The 17,471-nt window shown below is 43.5% G+C and overlaps 2 protein-coding genes and 1 pseudogene across 2 annotated transcripts; all 3 read right to left on the minus strand.

Annotated features, from left to right (window-relative positions):
• Positions 1 to 847: 847 nt before the first annotated feature.
• Positions 848 to 4,385, minus strand: LOC118210962 (adenosine receptor A3-like). The gene is made up of 2 exons (XM_035387512.1): positions 3,966 to 4,385; positions 848 to 1,564 (listed from the first exon to the last, which is right to left on the minus strand). Exons 1-2 carry the CDS (start codon positions 4,295 to 4,297, stop codon positions 883 to 885), a joined length of 1,014 nt encoding a protein of 337 aa, XP_035243403.1. The 5' UTR covers positions 4,298 to 4,385; the 3' UTR covers positions 848 to 882.
• Positions 4,386 to 10,150: 5,765 nt separating this feature from the next.
• LOC118211442 lies at positions 10,151 to 11,886 on the minus strand (annotated as a pseudogene).
• Positions 11,887 to 13,309: 1,423 nt separating this feature from the next.
• LOC118210963 (adenosine receptor A3-like) lies at positions 13,310 to 17,170 on the minus strand. Its single transcript, XM_035387513.1, has 2 exons — positions 16,801 to 17,170; positions 13,310 to 14,365 (listed from the first exon to the last, which is right to left on the minus strand). The coding sequence occupies exons 1-2, from the start codon at positions 17,130 to 17,132 to the stop codon at positions 13,684 to 13,686; spliced, it is 1,014 nt and encodes a 337-aa protein (XP_035243404.1). The 5' UTR covers positions 17,133 to 17,170; the 3' UTR covers positions 13,310 to 13,683.
• Positions 17,171 to 17,471: the final 301 nt, after the last annotated feature.

The following is a 17,471-nucleotide window of genomic DNA, read 5'->3' on the forward strand; positions in this document are numbered from 1 at the left end:
AACACTAGCGCTATTGCGTGCTAGAACCCCTCACTTAACCTACATATAAAATATACTTTATGTTATTTAATTGAAGAATTATTGTTGAAAATGAGAATTATCAATAAAATCGCCAAAGTAATTGATAGGTCAGTCTACAGTAAACTAGTGGAATTACCCAGCAAGCCAAAACAAGCTCTATATCAGGTTTTAAGATTAAATATTTGAATTCTATACGCAGTGTCTGCGGGTCACCTACAGGACTGGAGTTAAACCTGCAGATGCTGCAGCCCTCCAGGACTGGAGTTAAACCTGCAGACGCTGCGGCCCTCCAGGACTGGAGTTAAACCTAAAGACGCTGGGGCCCTCCAGGACTGGAGTTAAACCTGCAGATGCTGCGGCCCTCCAGGACCGGAATATCTGATGACTGGAAACAAGGCAGTATGTCAGAAAGGCATACTAATGTGTTAGATTGTGCTATAATGCTAATATGTTAGAAGGGGAATTGAACTGATAAAGGCCTTTTAATTTCACTCATATCTCATATAGTATTATATAATTAGCCTTTTAGCACAAGCTAGAACTAATATTCCTAAAAAAAATTTTTTTTTAAATAGACATTTGCTCATCAATTACACGGATTCAATCAACAATTTAACTTTGACTCACAAGGAATTGCTAATGTTGAAATATTTTTTTTGCAAATTCATTTTGGCAAGTTAGTTTCAGAGATTCCCAAACTGAAGAAGCGTGCTTGTGAAGAAAAATAAATTCTTGGTAACTCTTGAATTTGTTAGTCAAGGTTAAGGACAAATGTTGATTGAATCCCAGCCAGCGTTTCAGAACTATGCTGATAATTAACAGTAAGCAGAATGGCTTATTGATGGTAATATGGGCACACAGTTAGACTGTGTGTCGACTACTTTCAGAATAATCTCGTTCCTTGGTCAGGTCTTCTATGGATTTGGTTCTGGTGCTGAAGTCCTTGCTCTCGGTGCTCTGCGATACCCCCTGTTGCCCGCAGAGGGCACACTTCCTCCAGGCCCGCAGGTACGCACTGCGGATCTTCGGCACCTTGAAGGCGTACACGACCGGATTGACGGCAGAGTTGACGTGCGTGAGGAGGATCCCGATGTAGATGGCGACCAGAGGGACGTCGCCGCCGAAGATCGTCACGCAGTTCATGACGTTCAGTGGCAACCAGCCGATGGCGAAGAGGACCAGGACCAGCAGCAGGGACTTGGCCAGCTTCCGCTCTTTGGCGTAGTACGCGTGTGATTCAGCACCCGGGGCCTGGCTCCTCCGCAGTCGCTTGGAGATGGAGCGGAAGACATGGACGTAGAGGGCACACATCACCAGCAGGGGGAGCAGCGTGCACCCGAAGAACTGGAAGTAGACCATGTAAGTCATGGGCATGACGGACAGGAACGTGCAGACGATGGTGGTGGAGTTCTCCACCACCATCTTGGCCAGGGTCTGGTGGTTGTACCAGCCGAACATGGGCGTGAAACTGAACGCGAAGGCGAGCAGCCAGCACGCTCCGACCACGGCCCAGCAGCGCCTCTGCGTGAAGCTGCGCTTGTATCTGCAAAAACACAGCGGAACCTGACTCCACACGTTCTCTCGCTCCTGGCCTACGGAAAGTCAGCGGTGCCAAAAAGCCTTAAAAACACCTTGCGTTGCATCATGGTTGTTCCTTACCTGTTGACAAGGTAACAACTTGCTAAGTCAACAGGGGCAGAAGACTGCACATCTTCAGATGAATAGAACCAATACATCAAATTTTAATGGGTCAAAAATGTACTTTTTGACATGTCTTTTTTTGTGTTGTGTTAAAACACAACATGTTGAGATGATTAAGATGTATGGAAAGCGTTAACCTGCCCATTTTTGCCATGTGAACAGATCAAAAATAATAGCCATCATGAGACGTATTTTTAAGGCAATTTGGCACTGTTGGCATTCTGTACTGGACTGGCCTGCTTGTCATGGCTGCTCGATATTCATATGCACAAACAGCTTTGGAAAAGATTACCCTCATACTGAGCGGTACCAATAACCATTTTCATCAAGGAGATCATTACACTTAAAATTGAAAGGTTAATCCAATTGAGATTAAGATCTCCTTTCCAAGACAGAACTGGCCAAGAAGGGCAGCAGCACATATATACACTATATGATCAAAAGTATCTGGACACCCTTTGGTCAGGAGCTGTATTTTATGGTTTGGGCTAGGCCAAAGTAGAGGCAAATTTTAATGCAATTACATTCTAGATGATTCAGTGTTTTCAACATTGTGGCAACAGTTTGGTGAAGGCCCTTTCCTGTTTCAGTATGACAAAGCCCCAAGGCACACAGCGAGGTCCATATGGTTTTGTCAAGAGCAGTGTGGAAGAACTTGACTGGCCTGCACAGAGCCCTACCCCAACACAATTGGGATCATTTGGAAAGCCAACTGGAAGCCACGCCTAATCGCCCAATCAGTGCCCAACCAAACCAATGGTCTTCTGGCTAAATGGGAGCAAATCCCTGCAGCAATGCTCCAACATCTAGTATAAAGCCTTCCCAGAAGAGTGGAGGTTGTTAGCGCAGCAAGGGGTGGAACAACTCCATATTAAAGCCCATAATTTTGGATGAGATGTTGGATGTTAAGTGGCTACATACATTTGGCCATGTAGTGTCTTTTCAGACACAATAATTTAATATAGTAAACTCAGATCCAGACAACAGTCATGCTAAAAATGCTATGGAACAAAAGTGCAAAGGAGAAATACAATCGAATTAATGATTTAAATCAGTGACAGTTATCAAATAGACTCTGATACCATGGTAAGAATTGCTAGGTACAAAGTTTAAGTTCCTTTTGCAGGCTATTCCAGGTATAGAGGGCATAGTCCGAGCTTTAGGAACAAACACAACTAGTCATGATGGATGCTGACGTGTTGTGGTGTGGTGGTTAGAGTGCTGGACTGACGATGACTCCATGGTTGTGGGTTTCGATTTCACTCTTCACTTAACCCATATTCAGGCCCAGCCCGTGGCATAAACGGTCTATGCGGTTGTTTAGGGCCACAACTGCTGATCGTGCCACACGATCCAATTTTTATCTAAGGTAAATAACGTTATTTTCACAATTACGTCATTCATCCACTATCGCGGAACTAGCGGTAGAAATTTTAAAAGGAATGGCAACCGAACATTTCATAACAATGTAATGTAAGAAGGATTTTACCAAGCGAACCGCCGCCCCCCCCCCCCCCCCCCCCGCCCTGCTCGACGGAATCTAACAGCATTCCACCCCCCCCCCCCTCCACCCCCCACTCGAACACATTTGCTTAGGGCCACCAAAAACCCAGGGCCGGCCCTGCCCACATTGCTTAAATAAATATACAGCCGTATAAAGGGACTGTATGCAGAGAGTGTAAATTATGTAAGCGGATTTGGGTAAGAGCATCGGCTAAATTCCACAGTGGAAAACAAAGGACAAAATCTGTCCTAAATTTGACTTTTTAAACACACATCTCAGTTGTCAAACATAGCCACAATCCTTCATTTTTCAATATTTAAAGGAGCAGGTATTCATCCAAGCGATACGTTCCAGGGAATGTGGGGAACCTTAGTCAGTCAAAATAAACACTGTCTCCCAGGGATTCACTGTCAAATACTGAGCAAACTTAAAATGACATTCCAGTTAAATAGGCATAGTACATATTTCATACCACTCTCTTTAATCAAATGTTAGAGAACAGACCTGGGTGCTCGTTAATCTTTTGGAAGAGTAGGTTTTTTGGAATGTTTTGTTTTTTCTTCAAAATTCTAAGTCAGTGTTCTAGATCACCATTGATTTCAATTACCAGTAGTGATTGTGACATCAGCATCAGAATGTTCCGTTAAGAAAATTCTAATCACAATCTAATCATCAGTGACCTCACACCACACAAGGGACAAGGAATGGGGTGTGCAGCTGAGGAGGGGCTGGCACCCACCTGAGGGGCATCTGCACGCGCAGGTGGCGATCCACCGCGATGACCAGCAGCATGAGGATGGAGGCCTGCACCAGCAGGATCTCCACGCAGCTGAGGAACAGGCAGCTGTTGAAGGAGGTGCTGACCCGGCCGTCCACCAGCACAGCCGCGGGGATCGCCACGGCGCCCACCAGGAAGTCCGCTGCCGCCAGCGATACCATGAAGCAGAAGGTGGGCTTCCGCAGGGAGCCACTGGCCCGCACCGCCCAGATGGCCAGCAGGTTGCCCAGGCAACACATCACGGCGATCAGCAGCTCCAGCACTATGTACACTGCACCCGCCACACTGTCCATGGTGGGGGAAGAAGTTGCTTATTCTTCTGTAGCTGCGGAAGAAGTGAGCCTGTACATCAGCTGCTGCTCAGAGCCAGTGTGGCTTTGCGGAAGCTCCACAGAACTGTGGGCTAGACGTCATTGATCGCGATGTATTTGTACACTGTCTGAATTTCCGTTCATCTATTATAAGTCATCAGAGAAATAATGTTGTGAGGTAGGGCTTAAGTATATGGCAGCCCATACCATACCCTTAAAAAAGGGGGTTTTATAAAAGTCAGCCATAAACCCACTAAATCCCAGGTAGAGTACTGAATGGGCACCTTCACTTTACTTTCCAGAACTAACCTTAGATCACAGTTTAAAATACATTCTGAAGGTATACATATTTAGAACTGAATTCCAGATAATATAATTTAACTTCATAGAAGTATTCAGTTTTGAATTCCGTTTACTTGACGTATGAATAACATACAACAAAAGTACTGACAGTATACTCAACGAAGTACATTTTCTCAAGTATTAAATATGGCCACAATGAAAATGTTCAAAAATGTTTTGTTATCCTTGGTTAAATCTTTTGAAAAGTGTTTATACTTCAGTCTGTGATGAATTACGCTGTTAGTAATTAGGTCAACAACATGAAATACATGGTACAAGCTAAGAACCACAGGAAATGACAACAGGTTAGGCCTCAACAGAGTGAACCGCAGGCAAATTAAAAATATATGTAAGACCTTAATTATCAGTTGCTAGTTGGAAAAGGCACTTTCACTTGTTTTGTTTGGTCAGTTCAGTTACAAGTAAAAATAAAAAACATGTTTTTATTTGAGTATTTGTGGGAAGAAACTGTAGAAGTAGGCCTATGTATACCATTTAATTCTTCTAGTCTTTAAACAGGGAAATAACACAAGCTAGAGGAAGTAAAAGCATCAACATACTAAAATAAGTGCAGTAACACCAATGTTTCCCATACATTGACTTTATCTGGGCAGCTAACCCACATAGATCGGTCCCACGCAAAATGATATTTTGCATTTACTTGTTAATTTCTGTAAGCAGCGCCCTCTCGTGCGCATTGTGTGTTTCAGCAGCCGGTATACGGAGCGCACGCACACTTGCGCACGGACCTGGATTTACCGCCGTTTCTCATTAATTTCACTCGTCCTTTCCCTGAGTGGCACGTGCACCTGGTGTCGCCGTGGATTCGGAAGAGGCGTTACTAGTGCAGACCTGCCAACCTGCACGCATTTTGTGTACCATCCACGCAATTGGGATAACGGAAAACAATCAGTTAATACAAAACAATACGTTTATTATGAACCAGATGCTACGACCTTGTGCTTGTGGTTCTGTAACCCCTCCCCGACCCACTCAACATCCACTGATACGCAGCGGTACTTTATTATCCACCGAGGCGTAACGCTGCATTGCTGGGGTAAAATGGGAAGTGGGGAGTAATAATCAAGCACAAAAATGTGACCGTAATGTTAACATATAAAACGTTAAAACAAGTTCGGTAACTTTACGAGATGATGCAATTGAAGGGGTATATCCTAGTTAGATAAATTTGTGTAGTTAGCCGTAGTAGTAGCTCGCATGCGATTTACCCTCCTTACGAGACGTGTGAATAACTGATGGAGTAATTTAGCTGCAGTAACTCAAACGCTACGGAGACTCCCTGTTCAAACTTTGAATCGCGCACGCTCTGTTGGAGCAAAATGACCATTGCAAAGGTGTTTGACTATAGACTGCTAACGTAGCAAATAATTCCTATTATTGCAGCCAGTCACCCGACCAGCCGTGCAGTTAGAAAATAATCCTGACGTCAGATGACGAGGATACTAACAAGGAAAGAGAGAGAGAGCAGCAGACCTACTAAAAAGAAGCGAGTCCATGCCCCCCAGAAGTTCCTCGCAAAATATCAGGAACAATGGCCGTGCCCCCGCCCCTCAAAACTTCCGCACCATGCATGTTGCACACTTTGCAATTATGATTTTGACATTAGCCACCAAGGTGCTTCAGTTAATAATTTAGCTAAACCTCCTACATACATTCCTAGATAATTTTTCAATTGAATACTATTTTTTTCATTAGGCCTATATAATGTGTGCTTATATAAGCTAATTTAATTATTTAATTATTAAATAAAAATGGAAATCATGAACAGAAACTGGGTTTTATTAATAATTTATAGTGTTTTACTACGCAACATGGTTTTTACATTACAACATAAGTTTCTGTAAATACTTGAAAATGAAAACATATGTTACAATATACAAAATAAATTATTTCCATTTTTATTGAATACGTGAATGCAATTCACTTATGGTTAGCAGTTTGTATAAGCACACATATCATATAAGGATATATTGATCATGAAATATTTGTTTTAAGCAGATGTACTCAAACTTTTGCCTTGAAAGTATTATCATAATATAGCCCAGTGCAGTGCAAGTGATATTTTAGAATCAGAGTAAATTATACCATTTTGCCTGATCACTTTAACAGTCAAAACTAGAATTATGAAGAAAGCCTTGTGTGTGCGTGTGCGTGTGCGTGTGAAAAGCGAAGTGGTGCGAAAGCATGTGAACTAAGTGTTACACTGACTATTGTGGTACTCAAAATATTTTCCTAAGGTTGACAGGTCTGCTAGTGTGCCGTGCCCTCTTTAATGAATTACCAGTGAATGACAAAAAAAGTTCAGTGCAAACACAACTCCCTCCCCCCACTCAAATACACACAATTAAGTAGCGTATAACATGTTACACTTAGTGTTTTCCAACCGATACTTGTATTAACTGAAAGTAAACAAAATAACAAAAAACTTTTGGTATGCTGAATTAGCATGTACTTGACAGAAAAGGTAGACAATGTAATACTTTTGCTGGCTTTGAAAAGTGCATTGAGAGTAAAATGGAAGTTTTCTTTCAGTTTTAAAATAATGAACTGCAAGCACACCTAAAGCTTTTAGGATTTTATGTTAAGAAGTAATTCATAAATGATATACTTAAAATATAGCTTCAGAAAATATGTTAAGTATACTTAAAATGTTCCAATTTAGGACACATAAGTATATAAGTGTTTACTTTAAAAACATAAACATATTGTCGGACAAGCAAGGATTAATTAAAAATATGTTTATTTTCTGAATCCAGCAGTTACAACAGTCAATGCTCTTGTTAAAATGATCAGCACTCTGAATACTGAACACTAGCGCTATTGCGTATTAGAACCCCTCACTAAACCTACATATAAAATATACTTTCTGTGATTTAATTGAAGAATTATTGATGAAAATGAAAATTATCAATTAAATCACCACATTTATTTATAGGTCAGTCTACAGTAAATTGGTGGAATCACCCAACAAGTCAAAACAAGCTCTATATCGGGTTTTCACGCTGTGGCCCTCCAGGACTGGAGTTAACCCTGCAGGCACTGCGGCCCTCCAGGACTGGAGTTAAACCTGCAGACACTGCGGCCCTCCAGGACTGGAGTTAAACCTGCAGACACTGCGGCCCTCCAGTACAGAGGTTTAACCCCTCTTTTATGTGTACATTTTGCATCTTATCTGCTGTATATCAACATACAATATTTCTGTTTCGTGACGTAATGGAGGTGGACCCAAATGCAGGATTCGGACACAGATTCTCTGGGAAAAATCAGACATGTTTTTTAAAATAACTGGCGATCCAGCTGGGTTGTCATGTTCCTGTGTTCCTGTCTGCGTTTTCCCTGTTGGGCCGCCAGATGGCGGCACTTCTGTTTTGTGTCCTGCTCCCCCTGTGTTAATTGTATGATTGTTTCCAATTGTCCAATCATTGTTTTCAATTGTCTCGTTTTCCCTTCCCTCTCTGTGGCCTGATTGTTCATGGTGCCCTCCTGTGTCTCGTCAGTGTGTTCTATTTAAGTTTCCCCCTCCCTTGACTCAGATGCTGGATCCTTGTGGTTATGTCTGATTGTTCGTTTGTAAGCCATGTGTTCTTGCCTATGCCCTAGTGTTCTGATGTTTTTGGATTTTTGCATTTTCTTGTTCCTGCGTTTGAAGTTTTCCTTGTTTGTTTAAGGTCGCCCTGCGAGGCTTTCTGTTCCCTTTTGTTCCCCCTTTCAAGTAAAGTCTTTTTTTGTTCTACCATTTTGGAGTTTGCGTTTTTTCCTCTGCATTTGGGTCCGAACCCCCCACGCAATCTTAACATGGGTACTGAGGAAGAAGGCATTGACGCCCCGCACAGAACTGGAACCAGACTGGACTGGATCCAGACCGGACGGGATCAGGACTGGACTGGACAGGAATCAGGAGCTGGACTGGACTGGATCAGGGCTGGACTGGGAGGCCGGCGAAGGGCAGGCTGGAAACGACGAAGACGCAGACAGGACGCAGACAACACGAAATAGAAGACCAGACAACCACGATGACTGGGTGTCAGGGTTCAGTGTCTCCCCCCCCCCCCCCTGTTGTTCTCTGTTTGGCCGCCAGATGGCGGCACCTCTTTGTTTTCAGTTAATTGTTTTATTGTTTCCAATTATCTTAGTTGCGTTTTTTCTCGTGTTCCCTTCCCTCTCTGTGGCTTGATTGTTCATCGTGCCCTCCTGTGTCTCGTCTGTGTCTTTCTATTTGAGTCTCGTTGTTTCCTTTTGTTATCTGCCTGTTCCCTTGCCTGCTTAGTTTCCCTGCGTTTTTGGAATTTTTTGTATTTTTGTTTTCCCATGTTTTTTGAGGACTTTCTTTGCCTTTGTTATCGCCGCCAAGTGAGGCGTTCTGCTCCCTTCGTTCCCTGTTCAGTTTATTAAAGTCTTTTTGTTTTCCCCATTTTTGGACTTTCGGTATTTTTACTCTGCGCTTGGGTCCATCTTCGCACCCCGCCTGACACTGGGGAGACAATGACAGGGGCACCAGAACATAAAAACTAGCAACGACAAACGGTGAAGGAAAAAGCAGGTAAGTGGGGGAAAAACCAGAGTGCGAGACGGGAACGCGAATAACTTTAAACAAGAGCCGACTAGAAGCTTCAAGCGAACTGAGACAACGATCTGGCGGAGAGTGGTGGGCGAAACCGTGAATATATGCTGGAGTAAATAGGGTCAGAAGCATGCGGAATGCTGAGGAGGCAGGTGAAGGAAATCAGCTGGCAACGAGGCCTGCCTACGCTGCAAGGGAAAACAAAGATCGTGAAAGGAAAAGACAAGATACACCAGGCTAACAAAAAAACATTAAAACGAGATCTGACAATTTCCTTACACACTTTATTCTAACATAGCTATTGTAGAAACACTCAGACACTAAACTGTTACTTCATTGAGAACTTCTTTAACTCTTCAGGAGTGGTTTGTTTTCTCTAAAACTGGAATATCTGATGACAGGAAACACGGCAGTATGTTAGAAAGGGATACCAATGTGTTAGATTGTGCTATAATGCTAATATGTTATAAGGGGAATTGAACTGATACAGGCATTTTAATTTCACTCACATCTCATGTAGAATTGTATAATTAGCCTTTTAGCACAAGCTAGAACTAATATTCCTCAAAAAAATAAACACACACATTTGCTCATCAATTAAATTGATTCAATCAACAATTTAACTTTGACTCACAAGGAATTGCTAATGTTGGAAGTTTTCTTTTTGCAAATTCATTTTGTTAATTCAGTTTCAGAGATTCCCAAACTCGACAGTGTGCTTGAAGAGAAATAAATTCTTGGTAACTCTTGATTTTGTTAGTCAAGGTTAAGGACAAATGTTGATTAAATCCCAGCCAGTGTTTTAAAATGGTGCTGATAATTAACAGTAAGCAGAATGGCTTATTGATGGTAATATGAGCACACAGTATGGCTGTGTGTAGATTACTATCAGAATAATCCTGTTCCTTGGTCTAATCTTCAATGGATTTGCTTTTGGTGCGCTGTGATACCCCATGCTGCCAGCAGAGGGCGCACTTCCTCCAGGCCCGCAGGTACGCACTGCGGATCTTCGGCACCTTGAAGGCGTACACGACCGGATTGACGGCAGAGTTGGCGTGCGTGAGGAGGATCCCGATGTAGATGGTGACCAGAGGGACGTCGCCGCCGAAGATCGTCACGCAGTTCATGACGCTCAGCGGCAACCAGCCGACGGCGAAGAGGACCAGGACCAGCAGCAGGGACTTGGCCAGCTTCCGCTCTTTGGCGTAGTACGCGTGTGATTCGGCACCTGGGGCCTGATTCCTCTGCAGCCGCTTGGAGATGGAGCGGAAGACGTGCGTCGAGGGCACACATCACCAGCAGGGGGAGCAGCGTGCACCCGAAGAACTGGAAGTAGACCAGGTAAGTCATGGGGATGACGGACACGAACGTGCAGACGATGGTGGTGAAGTTCTCCACCACCATCTTGGCCAGGGTCTGGCGGTTGTACCAGCCGAACATGGGCGTGAAACTGAACGCAATGGCGAGCAGCCAGCACGCTCCGACCACGGCCCAGCAGCGCCTCTGCGTGAAGCTGCGCTTGTATCTGCAAAACACACAGCAGAACCTGAGTCCACACGTTCTCTCGCTCCTGGCCTATGGAAAGTCAGCGGTGCCAAAAAGCCTTAAAAACACCTTGCGTTGCATCACGGTTGTTCCTGACCTGTTGACAAGGTAACAACTTGCTATGTCAACAGGGGCAGAAGACTGTACATCTTCAGATGAATAGAACCAATACATCAAATTTTAATGGGTCAAAAATGTACGTTTTGACATGTCTTTTTTTGTGTTGTGTTAAAACACAACACGTTGAGATGATTGAGATGTATGGAAAGCGTTGACCTGCCCATTTTTGCCATGTGAACCTTCAGCTTCCTGTGAAGTCGTCCGATACAGCAGGAGTTATAACCTCTTCTCTAATTCACTAAACCTTTCTGCAGTTCTCATAAAAAAGGAAAAGCTGCATTGCTCGTCTCTATCTATGCTTTTATAAACACAATGTAGGTGAAGTGTGAACACATGCTTTAAAAATAACTGTCAACCAGATGGGCACTGAGAAATGGTGAGAAAAGCTCTCGCTGAAATAGAATGTAAGAGGAAGCGCTCATTGTGACACACTGCCGATGGAACATTGAGCTTGTGCATTTAGCATCCGTAACCTATCAACGAATCTGCGAGAAGGTTAAGTGAGCTTGTGGTGTGTGTCCCAACATTAGAAAAATGTAGCCTCCTTTCCTCCACTACCACCTCCTCTCCTCTCCACCGTGCCGTGGAAACAGATCTTTGTGTCCTCCCTCCCTACCTCCCTCCCTCCCCAGTGTCCCGATATTGGAGGAGACAAGCGAAGCGCACAGAACTGTATTGGCAAGATGGCTTCAAAGCCATCTCCTCTCCTCTTCTCCTTTCCTCCACACAGTTCTGGGTAGGAGTGGTAGTGGTAGTGGGGGAGGGGAGGAAAGGAGGTGAGGAGTAAAGGGATGTACTCGTGAACTTTATGAGCTGCCACAGTTTTAGCAACGGTAAGATAACAAGATAACTTCACTAATCACACCACTCAAACTGCCACCGCAGCCTCAGTTTCCTCTTGCCCCTCTTGCAGTGTAGTATAACAGCTAGGGCCTTGCAACCTAAAGGACACAGGTGAGATTCCCAGGTAGGACGCTGCCATTGTACCAAAGGGCCTAACCTTCCTTCAGTAAATATCCAGCTGTATAAATCAATACTCTATAAAAATGCTAAAGCTGTGTAAGTCACTCTGCGTAAGCGTCTAATATGCGTAATGTGCTGTTAGTGGAGGCCAGTTCTGTTCCTCTGGCAGTTTGTGTTTAGAATGAAATACCTGACACCTTGAGGGCAGAGCAATGGAACACTGTGCGTATATAATTACAGTACAAACGTCCTGATTTATGTAGATTTAATTATGGATACAATAGATGAGAACCAATTTGCTTAGTCAAGGTAAGACTTAACATTCAGCAATATCTGCGAATAACAACAATCAGCAGTACACTTCATACAAAACTTTAAACAAAACAAGTATGTCAGCAATATTTTAAATTTTGATCTTAAGGCCTGGCAATTTAATTTTGGCCCCTGTAGGGGACGTGAGTCTCTGGTCTTAATCTTAAGAACCATATATACTACTATGCTGAAAACTACACTACAAGGGAAATTCTATACAAATAATAATAAAAGTAATATTTTTGAAAATATTTACACATGTTTTTTGTTATCCAAGACATTTACACATACATACATATTATGTCAAAAAAATTAAAATACCTGAAGTTTTATATTTATTTTTTTTGGTCTCAGAAGGATATGATATGTTTCATTTCTATAACTGGTGACTTATAAATGACACATTGACAAGCTCAGATCCACAGGGGGGCAAGATGGCTCTCCACAGACAATAACAACAAATACAGTAGGTTACATTTTTTACCTAGTATTTTAGCATAAGTTAGAACTATTATTCTAAACACATTTGCTCAGCAAGTTTCCTGGATTCATTTTATTAATCAATAAATGATTTTGGTTTTCAAAATAATAATAATAATAATAATAATAATAGCTGCAAGCAGCAATTACGGGGGCCAAGAGATATGGGGCAGGAGATATGCTTGTTCAAAGTTGTCCAAAAACCACACCTATTATAATAATAATAATAATAATAAAAATAATAAAACTAACAATAACAATAGGGTGCCATCGCACCTTTGGTGCTTGGCCCCCTAATAATAATAAAAATTAAATTAGAAGGAATTTCAGTTATATCTGTGAAAGATAAAATATATAGTCTCGGGTAGACACCGGACACAGGAAATTTAGCTCATCTTAATATAACCTTTGGCATGTGGGCAAAACAGGATATAGAAGCCCCATGCTTGTCTCTTCAGTGTATGTTAAAACAGCACTTCATTACAAGCACAAATTAAACCAATTACATGGATTGATTGATTGATTTATTTTATTCGATAATTTATAAAAAGAAAAAAAAACATGCAGCTCAAGCAAGCTTCTCATACACATTATAAAATATAATTTAAAAAAAATAAAAATATACGATTCAATCAACAGTTTAACTTTGACTCACAAGGAATTGCAAATGTTGGAAATTTTCTTTGCAAATTTAGTTTGGCAAGTAAGAGATTTCAGAGATTCCTGAACTCGACAAAGTATTCTTGTGAAGAAAAACAAGACCAGGTCAAAACCTAATACATGGATGGACCGGCCGACCAATGGTGTAACTTCATCACTCACTCAGTCACTCACTCAGTCACAGACATTCGCGTTTGTAGGGCTGGCCCCGCTGTTGCGGTCCAGCCAAAAATTATTGATGATAATTCTTGATTTTGTTAGTCAAAGTTAAGGACAAATGTTGATTGAATCCTACCTGATGTTTTAAAATGGTGCTGATTAACAGTAAGCAGAATGGCTTATTGATGGTAATATCGGCACACAGTTAGACTGTGTGTCGACTACTTTCAGAATAATCTCGTTCCTTGGTCAGGTCTTCTATGGATTTGGTTCTGGTGCTGATGTCCTTGCTCTCGGTGCTCTGCGATACCCCCTGTTGCCAGCAGAGGGCACACTTCCTCCAGGCCCGCAGGTACGCACTGCGGATCTTCGGCACCTTGAAGGCGTACACGACCGGATTGACGGCAGAGTTGACGTGCGTGAGGAGGATCCCGATGTAGATGGCGACCAGAGGGACGTCGCCGCCGAAGATCGTCACGCAGTTCATGACGTTCAGTGGCAACCAGCCGATGGCGAAGAGGACCAGGACCAGCAGCAGGGACTTGGCCAGCTTCCGCTCTTTGGCGTAGTACGCGTGGGATTCAGCGGCCCGGGCCTGGCTCCTCCGCAGTCGCTTGGAGATGGAGCGGAAGACATGGACGTAGAGGGCACACATCACCAGCAGGGGGAGCAGCGTGCACCCGAAGAACTGGAAGTAGACCATGTAAGTCATGGGCATGACGGACAGGAACGTGCAGACGATGGTGGTGGAGTTCTCCACCACCATCTTGGCCAGGGTCTGGCGGTTGTACCAGCCGAACATGGGCGTGAAACTGAACGCGAAGGCGAGCAGCCAGCACGCTCCGACCACGGCCCAGCAGCGCCTCTGCGTGAAGCTGCGCTTGTATCTGCAAAACACACAGCAGAACCTGAGTCCACACGTTCTCTCGCTCCTGGCCTATGGAATGTCAGCGGTGCCAAAAAGCCTTAAAAACACCTTACGTTGCATCACGGTTGTTCCTGACCTGTTGACAAGGTAACAACTTGCTATGTCAACAGGGGCAGAAGACTGCACATCTTCAGATGAATAGAACCAATACATCAAATTTTAATGGGTCAAAAATGTACGTTTTGACATGTCTTTTTTTTGTGTTGTGTTAAAACACAACACGTTGAGATGATTGAGATGTATGGAAAGCGTTGACCTGCCCATTTTTGCCATGTGAACAGATCAAAAATAATAGCCATCATGAGACGTATTTTTAAGGCAATTTGGCACTGTTGGCATTCTGTACTGGACTGGCCTGCTTGTCATGGATGCTCGATATTCATATGCACAAACAGCTTTGGAAAAGATTACCCTCATACTGAGCGGTACCAATAACCATTTTCATCAAGGAGATCATTACACTTAAAATTGAAAGGTTAATCCAATTGAGATTAAGATCTCCTTTCCAAGACAGAACTGGCCAAGAAGGGCAGCAGCACATATATACACTATATGATCAAAAGTATCTGGACACCCTTTGGTCAGGGGCTGCTTTTCATGGTTTGGGCTGGGCCAAGGTAGAGGCAAATGCAATTACATTCTAGATGATTCAGTGTTTTCAACTATGTGGTAGCAGTTTGGTGAAGGCCCTTTCCTGTTTCAGTATGACAAACCCCAGGGCACAGAGCGAGGTCCATATGGAAATGGTTTTGTCAAGAGCAGTGTGGAAGAACTTGACTGGCCTGCACAGAGCCCTACCTCAACCCCATCCAACACAATTGGGATCATTTGGAAAGCCAACTGAAAGCCACGCCTAATCGCCCAATCAGTGCCCAACCAAACCAATGGTCTTCTGGCTAAATGGAAGCAAATCCCTGCAGCAATGCTCCAACATCTAGTATAAAGCCTTCCCAGAGGAGTGGAGGTTGTTATCGCAGCAAGGGGTGGAACAACTCCATATTAAAGCCCATAATTTTGGATGAGATGTTGGATGTTAGGTGGCCACATACATTTGGCTATGTAGTGTCTTTTCAGACACAATAAATTAATACAGTAAAACTCAGATCTAGACATGCTAAAAATGCTATGGAACAAAAGTGCAAAGGAGAAATACAATCGAATTAATGATTTAAATCAGTGACAGTTATCAAATAGACTCTGATACCATGGTAAGAATTGCTAGGTACGATGTTTAAGTTCCTTTTGCAGGCTATTCCAGGTATAGAGGACATAGTCCGAGCTTTAGAAACAAACACAAACTAGTCATGACGGATGCTGACGTGTTGTGGTGTGGTGGTTAGAGTGCTGGACTGACGATGACTCCATGGTTGTGGGTTTCGATTTCCCGATTTCACTCTTCACTTAACCCATATTCAGGCCCAGCCCGTGGCATAAACGGTCTATGCGGTTGTTTAGGGCCACAACTGCTGGGGGGTGGGCCACACGATCCAATTTTTATCTAAGGTAAATAACGTTATTTTCACAATTACGTCATTCATCCACTATCGCGGAACTAGCAGTAGAAATTTTAAAAGGAATGGCAACCGAACATTTCATAACAATGTAATGTAAGAAGGATTTTACCAAGCGAACCGCCACCCCCCCCCCCCCCCCCCCCCCCCCTCCAAGCTCGACGGAATCCAACAGCAAGCTCACCCCACCCCCACCCCCCCACTCAAACATTTTAGCTTAGGGCCACCGAAATCCCAGGGCCGGCCCTGCCCACATTGCTTAAATGAATATACAGCCGTATAAATGGAGTGAGAGTATAAAAGACTATAAAAGAGAGTGTAAATTATGTAAGCGGATTTGGGTAAGAGCATCGGCTAAATTCCACTGTGTAAAACAAAGGACAAAATCTGTCCTAAATTTGACTTTTTAAACACACATCTCAGTTGTCAAACATAGCCACAATCCTTCATTTTTCAATATTTAAAGGAGCAGGTATTCATCCAAGCGATACGTTCCAGGGAATGTGGGGAACCTTAGTCAGTCAAAATAAACACTGTCTCCCAGGTATTCACTGTCAAATACTGAGCAAACTTAAAATGACATTCCAGTTAAATAGGCATAGTACATATTTCATACCACTCTCTTTAATCAAATGTTAGAGAACAGACCTGGGTGCTCGTTAATCTTTTGGAAGAGTAGGTTTTTTGGAATGTTTTGTTTTTTCTTCAAGATTCTAATTCAGTGTTCTAGATCACCATTGATTTCAATTACCAGTAGTGATTGTGACATCAGCATCAGAATGTTCTGTTAAGAAAATTCTAATCACAATCTAATCATCAGTGACCTCACACCACACAAGGGACAAGGAATGGGGTGTGCAGCTGAGGAGGGGCTGGCACCCACCTGAGGGGCATCTGCACGCGCAGGTGGCGATCCACCGCGATGACCAGCAGCATGAGGATGGAGGCCTGCACCAGCAGGAGGGTCACGCAGCTGAAGAACAGGCAGCTGTCGAAGGAGGTCCTGACCCGGCCGTCCACCAGAACGGCCACGGGGATCGCCACGGCGCCCACCAGGAAGTCCGCCACCGCCAGTGATGCCATGAAGCAGAAGGTGGGCTTCCGCAGGGAGCCACTGGCCTGCACTGCCCAGATGGCCAGCAGGTTGCCCAGGCAACACATCACGGCAATCAGCAGCTCCAGCACTACATACACCGCACGCGCAAAACTGTCCATGGTGGGGGAAGAAGTTGCTTATTCTTCTGTAGCTGCGGAAGAAGTGCGTCTGTACATCAGCTGCTGCTCAGAGCCAGTGTGGCTTTGAGGAAGCTCCACAGAACTGTGGGCTAGACGTCTTTGATCGCGATGCATTTGTACACTGTCTGAATTTCCGTTCATCTATTTTGAGTCATCAGAGAAATAATGTTGTGAGGTAGGGCTTAAGTATATGGCAGCCCATACCATACTCTTAAAAAAGAGGTTTATACAATCTACCATAAACCCACTAAATCCCAGGTAGAGTACTGAATGGGCACCTTCACTTTACTTTCCAGAACTACCTTAGATCACAGTTTA

Source organism: Anguilla anguilla, chromosome 13, assembly GCF_013347855.1.
Source record: "Anguilla anguilla isolate fAngAng1 chromosome 13, fAngAng1.pri, whole genome shotgun sequence".
In the NCBI taxonomy this organism is placed as follows: Eukaryota; Metazoa; Chordata; class Actinopteri; order Anguilliformes; family Anguillidae; genus Anguilla; species Anguilla anguilla.